This window comes from Macaca thibetana, chromosome 10 (genome assembly GCF_024542745.1).
Source record: "Macaca thibetana thibetana isolate TM-01 chromosome 10, ASM2454274v1, whole genome shotgun sequence".
NCBI classification, from domain to species: Eukaryota; Metazoa; Chordata; class Mammalia; order Primates; family Cercopithecidae; genus Macaca; species Macaca thibetana.
In genome coordinates this window covers 76,700,721-76,710,675 of record NC_065587.1, presented here as the reverse complement: position 1 = coordinate 76,710,675, position 9,955 = coordinate 76,700,721, and the positions used below count along the sequence as shown (strand labels likewise).

General features: G+C 40.0%; 1 protein-coding gene across 2 annotated transcripts in view; it reads left to right on the top strand.

Annotated features, from left to right (window-relative positions):
- Nucleotides 1-552: 552 nt before the first annotated feature.
- TMX4 (thioredoxin related transmembrane protein 4) overlaps nt 553-9,955 on the top strand; it is a 38,726-nt gene continuing 29,323 nt past the window's right edge. The window contains exon 1 of one of the 2 annotated variants that reach the window (XM_050745063.1): nt 553-950. In XM_050745063.1, coding sequence (XP_050601020.1) covers nt 775-950 — 176 coding nt within the window. In that variant the 5' untranslated portion in view covers nt 553-774. Of the gene's footprint in view, nt 951-6,948; nt 7,695-9,955 lie in introns of those variants that run through there. The other variant, XM_050745064.1, reaches the window with a different exon arrangement.

Genomic DNA, 9,955 nt, shown 5'->3' with positions numbered 1-9,955 from the left:
AATTTGGAAATCATTTAGGCTACCCTCATTTTAGATCTGACAAAACTGTAGTCAAGAGAAATGTCAGGTCCATTTTACTGCAGGTGGCAATAGTCTTAACTGACTCATTTTATCGGTTAGTACCCATGTTTTTAAGAGTTTCTATGAAATTAACATTTTTTTGTAAAAACAAAATGCAATTGCATAGCCTAGTTTCATCAATATCCTCAATTAGTGATGCTTCAATATACACATGCAGAGAGTACTTAAATTTTCCTCTCTCTTCAGCAAGAGATACCACGTCCCTCCATTTTTCATTAAACGTAAGTGTACTTTGCATCCCGTTGCTTTCATGTTTGCTATTATTGAAGAGGGGATGGATTTTAAAATTATTGGCCATGTTTCCCTTTAGAGAAGGACACACGCGCCAACCCTGCCCTTTCTGGAGCCTGGGCAGCAGCGGTGCGTGTTCTAACTTAGGCAACATTGGGTCATCTGTTTATTGTCAGCTTGGCGGTCAGGAAGAAAGGGCGGCGGTTGCTGAGGTAACCGACACCCCAGGCAACTGCAAGTGGAGGCGGGAGGGGGCGTGGCCTCGACGGGCAAGCGACGATAAGAGGTGGCGTCCGCCGCGGCGTTGCGAGCACCGCCTGTCTGCGCTGCCGGGCGTAGGCGGGGTGGCCCCTACGTCTCCCGCCTCCTTGAAAAACCCGGGCGGGCGGGCGAGCGAGGCTGTGGGCCCGGCCGCTGCCTTTCCCCACACTCCCGGCCGAAGAGCCTCGCTCGGCGCCCAACATGGCGGGTGGGCGCTGTGGCCCGCAGCTAACGGCGCTGCTGGCTGCCTGGGTCGCGGCTGTGGCGGCGACGGCAGGCCCCGAGCAGGCCGCGCTGCCGGCGGAGCAGAGCTGGGTCCAGCCCATGACCGCCTCCAACTGGACGCTGGTGATGGAGGGCGAGTGGATGCTGAAATTGTGAGTGAGCCCGCCCGCCCCGCACGCCGCAGTGTCCTCGCGGGCGTCACCCTCCCAAGCCCGCGCGGCCCGCTCGCGATCCCGCATTGCCGCCTGGGCTCAACCTAAAACCCCGGACCCGCCCTGCGAACAACCTGCAGCGCCGGTGCCGGGCCGCTCGCGATCCTGCACTGCCGCTGGGCTCGACCTGGGGTCCCCGGACCCGCCTTGCCTACGACCTGCGGCGCTGGGGCCGGGCCGCTCGCGCCGCGCATGCGCGTCCAGTCCTCGCGGTGACAGCCGAGGGTGCAGCGCATCCCCTCGCTTTGGGGGACAGTGTTTTCGGGGTGGACTGGGCGGCTTCCCAAAGGGAGGAGAAGGGAAGGGAGAAAATCTGCAAGCAAACCGTGTGCTTTTAGATATAGGTATGTATTGGAAGAGAAAGGACATTCAGTGACATCCATGAGCAATATGAATATTTAGCACAGGCTAAGCAAGTTACCTGTTGAAGGAATCGCAGCACGGTGAGGGCAGGCCATTTGTATCGTAGTCTTCCTTTTGAAGACCTTGAGATGTCATTGTGAAAATAAAACATAAATACAGATACCTTTTAAGTTTTACAATAAGATTTCAAATAAATGTTGATATTTATTATAACTTTTAAACGTCGGGCTTTCTGGGTAATATTAATAATTGTGCTAAGGCCGGGCGCGGTGGCTCAAGCCTGTAATCCCAGCACTTTGGGAGGCCGAGGCGGGCGGATCACAAGGTCAGGAGATCGAGACCACAGTGAAACCCCGTCTCTACTAAAAATACAAAAAATTAGCCGGGCGCGGTGGCGGGCGCCTGTAGTCCTAGCTACTCAGGAGGCTGAGGCAGGAGAATGGCGTGAACCCAGGAGGCGGAGCTTGCAGTGAGCCGAGATCGCGCCACTACACTCCAGCCTGGGCGACACAGCGAGACTCCGTCTCAAAAAAAAAAAAAAAAAAAAAAAAAAAAATAATTGTGCTTGTGTCATAAAAGAACATACACATTGCCCCTTTTAACAGTAGAAGGTAAATGGTGGATAGTGCCTTTTCTTTAAGGAGATGGGAAACTACAGTTTTGAGTTAGGAGAAAGAAAGGGATTTGTTGATTATAGTTTAAACTTAAAATAGGAAGTGGCCATTTGAAAGAGGCTTGCAGTGGACGGTGGGCAGATGTCTGAATGGGCTTGAGAGACCGTCATGGTGGGCTTGCAGGGAAAATGAAGAACGTCCAGGGAAATGATTGCTGAGACTCTCTCTCTCTCTCTATCTCTCATCTCTCTCCCCTCTCTCCCCTCCCCGCCCAACATAAAATCTTTCAGGAAATTGCCACATCTCTTTAGCCTGTAGTTTCTGGCAATCTGTATACTACTATTTAATATTTGTTTTACGTTGAGGACACAGACAGAAAATTGGATCTTTCCTTTATCCAAGACCAAGTTTTGATTCTTTCAATTTAGATTGCAAGCAGGTGCCTATGGAGTGAAAACCTCAGTGTGAGATCAGAGCCAAAAGTTATGTCACACAGCAGATTATATTACTCAAAGAACATAAGGTATATCACCCCTTCAAATGTGCATTTACCTCTTAGTCACAAAGAAGGGGATGTTTTAGACCTCAAAATGAAATACCCTTGGTATCATAATAAATCAATGAAATTATTATTATTATTATTTTTATTTTTTTATTTATTTATTTTTTTTGAGACGGAGTCTCGCTCTGTCGCCCAGGCTGGAGTGCAGTGGCGTGATCTCGGCTCACTGCAAGCTCCGCCTCCCGGGTTCACGCCATTCTCCTGCCTCAGCCTCCCGAGTAGCTGGGACTACAGGCGCCCACAACCGCGCCCGGCTAATTTTTTGTATTTTTAGTAGAGACGGGGTTTCACCGTGGTCTCGATCTCCTGACCTTGTGATCCGCCCGCCTCGGCCTCCCAAAGTGCTGGGATTACAGGCGTGAGCCACCGCGCCCGGCAAATCAATGAAATTATTAAAGGGAGCTGTAGACATGAATTATTAAAATATTCCACTTAACTATTTTTGGAAGGAGGGGAGGGGGTCATACTCTATTTGAGAAACTTTAAAAATAAGTGGAGCTGTATTAAGACTTCCATGTTTGTAATAATTTTAAGACTTTGAGATAAACTGCATTTTGTCAGCCAATACTACAGAAAGTTCTCTTTTCAGTAGGTGCTTACAAAATGTACTTTTTCCCAGATGTCATGTTTCAAGGTAATACTGAGTTTGCATATGTATGTAAGGAAAGTTAAAACAGAAAGGCCTCAATTTTAATGACATCAACTCCTTTATGGTTCCTTTTGGAATTGCTTTTTTTTTTTTTTGGTAATAGAATTAAAAACAATAAAGCCTCGATAAGTTTTTAAATGAGTGAGAGCCAACAACGTCTGTGCTTGGCCATGTTGATGGTTCAAATTTTACTTTTTTATGAATGTGTAAACCTAAACATAGTAATCAATTGCTCTGAGTTTGTCATGTGTCCAGTTGTGTGGAATATGCTTGGGCCGTGATGCAAGATGAGTCATGTAATCTGGAAGTAAGCTGTGTAGACACAAGGTCATTTTAGTAGACGTTCTCTTTTTATTGAGTGCACTTCAGAATAGGTGGCTAGGAAGCAAGGCTGTAAAGGAAAGTTGATCCAAACGATTCTATCCAACTTCTTTATACATGCTAAAACCCAAGTGCTCATCCTAAAGAAATATTTTGGTTCTTATCTATTTGTGATCTATTTTTTCTGTATTATTAGGTGATACTCTTCCTCCTTGCTGTGAAAAAAAATCCAATACTTAAAAAAATATGAAATTCATTATATCCTCAGTACCACTATAGGCCTGCTGTGAATTTCTAAGAATTCATTTAAATAGCCTATACGTTACCAGATTTTTTTTTCGATGTATATAACAGAGAAAAACAAAATGCGTTAAAATTAACTTCATCTTAATACTTAGTTCAGATGAACTGGTCATACATAAATGGAAATTGTTAGTAGTTCAAAGATGTTGTAGTTAACTTCTTTAAAGAAACAGATTGAGAAGCTTTTGTTGTAGTTAACTTCTTTAAAGAAACAGATTGAGAAACTTTCCGCTAGTATCAAAATGTATTCATTACTTTGAATGACAGTTCTTATTTGTTCATTTGCTTATATGCTCTCTTTCATCTGCGAATTTTTTCTTTTATACCCTGTGTCATACAGATCCCCTCTAATGCAGTTTCTGGTTATGTTGGTATAGATAATTTATTCTTAAGAATCTAGCAGTATTTGGCAGCCCTGAGACGTGAAAAGCTTCTATTATGAAATTTAATTTGGTTATTTTTTCTTAGTCTTTCGAACAATTTTTTGGATTCTTGCAATTGAATTTCCAGTGTTTTAAAAATATATCTGTTAAAAGTGTATTTGCAGTAATTCACCATTTCTATTCTGACGTTTTTAGAAATCTGAAAAGTTCTCCCATTGCTATATACATTTTCTTTAATGCTATGGGCTTATTGTTATTATTATCATTTTTTAGATGGAGTCTCACTTTGTCGCCCAGGCTGGAGTGCAGTGGTGCGATCTCAGCTTAGTGCACCCTCTGCCTCCCGGGCTCAAGTGATTCTCCTGCCTCAGCCTCCCAAGTAGCTGGGATTACAGGCACCCAGCTATGGGCTTACTGTATACTCGTTTGCCCTTTTTCTGAATTAGGAAAAATGATCTAATCTTTAAAAGACTTTCTGATGCATGCTTTTCTCTATTTCCATTGTTTTATACTACTCTTCATTCAGTTCCTTTGCAACCTTTTGCTACTTTCAACACTTGCTTGGCTCTCATTATGTCAGTCCTGGAGAAAATGACTTTTGTTCTTTTGAAACACAGAAGTATGTAACATGATACATTCTGGTGGCCTTTTCCCCCAGAAGAAATAGATAACCAAGTGGCTTAATTTTCATATTCAAGCTGATACTCAGAGGAAAAGTATGTCTTTGGGTTAATTTTCCTCTGTAAAGCATAGAAATCTTTACAAATTATTGCTTTTTCTTATTTTTGTTCTTGGGGTGATCACGTTTCAAAATTTAAATTAAACACCTGGTGATGGAGCAAAGCTTTGTTTATTTCCATAGGACATCTAGGTTTTAGTATTAGCTTTGCAGCCTTCCTTCATACCTGGAGAGAACGTGTTGAACATCACTACCTTAACTTGCCCATGTCAAAGAGTTAGAATTTCTTGCAGTTTAATAGATTGTCTGGATGTCTTGATGGAATGTTTGAGAGATAGTCATTAAATGCTTGCTTGTGTGTCAGGTTCAGTGTTGGGGAGCTGGGAAGGTGAAGAAGAATGAGCCTTCCAAGAGATTGGCCTACTGTGCTCTGAAGGAAATATGTAGTATGAGTTATGGTCATTGATTTAGTAAATGTTTACGGAATGCTTCCTCTGTGTTGGACATTCATCAGTGCTTCCCAACAGGGCACTATTGGCATTTTGGGTGGACAGTTCTTTGGTGTGCGGGAATGGCCCACATGTTGCAGAACCTTTGGCATCCTTGCCCATTATATTCTAGTAGTAGTCTCAGTCATGCGACATCAAAATATTATAACTCCCATCCCCTGTGCACACTTCCAAATGCTTCTAATTGAAAACCACTGCTCTAAGTACTGTTATGGGTATTTAAAAACATGCAAATGTTTGATTTTAGATAGTTTCCACAAAGGGTTTAAAGTCAGGAGAAAAGAGAGTGTAGAGAAGCACTGGTGAAATTAGAGTCAAAACAGAAGAAGAGTTGTTTATTATTGGTACATAAAAATATATTGTTATTAAAATTTCCTTTCTAGGAAATATATTTAAGTAAGTCCGTCTCTGAAATATTTAGCACACCTAATGAAATCTTACACCAAATTCAGTAAGTTCATGGAATAAAAGATTCAAGGTCCTTCAACCACGTTACATCAAGCAGAACCTCAGGTCACTTTGTACATGAATACTAACATGGACAACGAAAGCATGCTGTTGAATTTTGTTTCCCAGAAATGGTTAAAAACATTACACTGACATATAAGTTGGTGTAATTTACCAGAGCTTTTTGGCTATCTGGAATATATTTCAAATATCTTTATGAAGTTTACTAATTTTACATACCACTGTGACCTGCAAACAAGTCAACAAAAGTTCAGTAGAAAAGATAACAATGGACAGTTTATATGACTATAATGGAGCTAATTGCTCTTGGAGCCTCTTAAGGATTATGTGTAAGAGGCAAAGTTATGGCAGGTCGTATCTTTTATAGTTCTTAGGAGAAGATTGCCAATGCAAATTAGTATGAAATAAATATTAATGAAGATCATGTTCATTTCTTTCTGATATGTTTAATTTATGCATATATACTTAAATTATGTGTGTGTGTATATATATATGTATCTGTGTGTGCACAGAGCAAGAGACGAGCATGAAGGTCACATGACTGATCCTTGCATTCATTTTGTCCCTGGAAATATTTTACTTAGTTTCTAAATTCTTGTACAAATTACTGTTCTTTAGATACAAAAGAATATTAAAAACTTTAAAAACTGCAGCAACAATGGACTAGTTCCCATGCTAAGGACTCAGAGCTGGCTTATCTCTACCACTGAAAGAACATCTGGGTGCATTCCAACACAAATCAGCTGTGATTAAATCTTTGAAATAGTGGCATTAACAATGCCACAGACCAGTGGATAGCAGCTATATAGAAATGGCATATTTAAAATTACCTTAATGGCATATATGAGGACGTATTATAATTGTGTATCTGAAGGTCAGTTTCACCAAAAAATAACTTAGTAATAGCCTATCTAGAGATTAAGGCCTGTATTTTTTAAATTATGAAACATGCATGATTTAATAATTACTGATGTAGCAAATGTGCCTGTGACTTATATACAAAGAGAGTCCTTGGGAAATAAAGAGGATCTGAAGTTCATTATATTATATTTTACTTCAAGATAACTTCCTTATTCATGTTACTTTCTTATAACTTCTGTCTTTCTCTCTCAGCGTGTTGGTGTTGAGTTTTATATTCCTTGATGATTTTTATCAAAGAAATACTTCCATCTGGGTTCTTGCTCTGAGTGGTCTTAAGCACATCTCTATACCTGCTTTGTCTGTTTGGCAGTGAGGCTGTAAGGTCAGATGAGCTAATGCATCATAAAAGTGTCTTGAACCCCAAACAATATTACAGATGACATTGTATTACAGATGACATTTGCTCCTATTAAAGAAATATGTGCCTGCTATATTTCATCTAATCTCTCAGTAACCTTCTAAGGTAGCTACTGTTATCCCATTTTACAGTTGAGGAAACTGAGGCAGGGAGATATTATTAACCTGCCCAGAATATCATGGTTAATTCCTGGTTGATCTTTCTGATTGTTCTGGCAGAGCTCTTATCCAATATCACGGAATGCCTGTTGAAATGTACTTAATAATTCAGACTTCCTTTTTTTTCCTACAGTTTGCCAACTGCCTGAGTCTCATCTGTTACTTGGATATTTAGAAACTACGTAGAAAATAACTATTTTCTCAGATGAAGAATATGATTTACATTAAAGTTGATACACTTGTTTATTCAGCAAACATTTATTGAACACCTACTGTATATTAAGAATGTACTTTGCCCTGGAAATACAGAGACACGAATGTTTTAAAAAGTCTACATTCAAAGATGTCAGCAGATTATTTTGTTGTTCCTGTCTTCTGGATCTCAGGATTTGGACAGTGAGCTATAATGGGAAGATTAATGACGTTTTAGCATGATCTTGGAATTAGCTATATAGTAGTCTTTTCTAGAGATGGTAAACAACTGTGCTTGCTGAGTCTTGCTGCTTCTGGGGCTTGTCTGGAGAAAGTAGTGAATGCTTTGCCTTTGGGTAGCCCGTTCTTTTCTGGGTTCTGCCGAATTATCAGTACTTTTTGTGAAATAAACGCTTTCCTTCCCCTAGTCTTGGCTTTTTAACCCCTGACTCATCTTTTATAATGTGAAAGATCAAAATCCTGTACAATTTCAGTTTTTTGTTTTTGTTTTGTTATTCAGGAAAGTTGGTTTATATGTGTCATTGCATTGAGTTTTTTTGCATGGTACTTACCAGCATGCTTTTGCACAGTTTAAAATTTTTTTAAATTTATTATTTATTTATTTATTTATTATTATTATTATACTTTAAGTTCTAGGGTACATGTGCACAACGTGCAGGTTTGTTACATAGGTATACTTGTGCCATGTTGGTGTGCTGCACCCATCAGCTCGTCAGCACCCATCAACTCGTCATTTACATCCGGTATAACTGCCAATGCAATTCCTCCCCCCTCCTCCCTCCCCATGATAGGCCCCGGTGTGTGATGTTCCCCTTCCCGAGTCCAAGTGATCTCGTTGTTCAGTTCCCGCCTGTGAGTGAGAACATGCGGTGTTTGGTTTTCTGTTCTTGCGATAGTTTGCTGAGAATGATGGTTTCCAGCTGCATCCACGTCCCTACAAAGGACACAAACTCATCCTTTTTTATGGCTGCATAGTATTCCATGGTGTATATGTGCCACATTTTCTTAATCCAGTCTGTCACTGATGGACATTTAGGTTGATTCCAAGTCTTTGCTATTGTGAATAGTGCCACAATAAACATACGTGTGCATGTGTCTTTATAGCAGCATGATTTATAATCCTTTGGGTATATACCCAGTAATGGGATGGCTGGATCATATGGTACTTCTAGTTCTAGATCCTTGAGGAATTGCCATACTGTTTTCCATAATGGTTGAACTAGTTTACAGTCCCACCAACAGTGTAAAAGTGTTCCTATTTCTCCACATCCTCTCCAGCACCTGTTGTTTTCTGACTTTTTAATGATTGCCATTCTAACAGTTCAAAATTTTGAAGGGATTTGTAAATGATGACCTGACAGGCACCTATGAGCCTAAATATTGTTACAGGATTTGATCAGTTTTGTACTTTTCCCCTTGCTTTGTTTCCCTTCCTAAGGCATTATGAGTGTGTGAGTGTTATATTCTATTGGCAGGTATTCTTTTCTACTTCTCTTTCTTTCCCCTGGCCCCTTTCCTCCCTTAATACAGAAATAATAGGTGCCACATTTTGTAAAAACAATTCAGGAATGGAACAAATGATAATAAATTGGAGGGAACTGACATTTTAAAAATGCTCAGCCTGCTTACCCACAAGTTGGTGTATTTCTCTATTTATTCAAGACTTTATTATGAAAAATTTTAAGCAGACACAAAAATAAGAGTAGTATAGTTTTTGCCCCCATGCTTATCTCTGTTCATCTCTGGATTGTACCATCCACAAGGAGAGGAGGCACCAAATCTCCTTCACAATTGTACTCTCAGTTTCTACCATAGTGCTTTCTTAGTACTTATTGAATGAAAAATAACTGTAAAAAGTAGGGTTCTGACTTGAAAGCCAAGGTATTTTTAACTCCTGCTAAATTTAAGAAAGTGTTGGATAGAGCTGGTTTGGCCGATAGCTTCTACTTTCCTTTTCAGAATGTTTCAAAATTACCATAGATTTTGGAAACATTCTTGAGGATGCTCAAGCAACAGATCTGGTCTCTGCCTATCAGATCTGTAGCTCTGATGGATTTGAAACTGGTTTGGCTAGTTTAGGGGCACCCTGTGAAAATTGTTCTCCTTTAGTGGGACACTAAAAAGAGTGCTTACCCTCAAAGATCAAAAGCTGTCTGGAGAGAAAAAAAATTGTACGAATAGCATTGAAATAAAATGTTTATGGATAATAATTATTGGAAATATTCTCAAACTTTGGCCAAATTTTTTCCTATAGAATTGACATTCATACATTAAATCCTAGTGGGGACAGTGTACTTCTGTTTTTCTATGTCAAATGACTTTGGAAAAGCCTCCTTTTATAATTCCCCTTTTTAGAATTTATTTTTTAATTTAAATACTTGATTTCTCTATTTTGTTTTGCAGATTTCTTCTGTATGTTTATCGATATAATTCTTGTTCTTCTC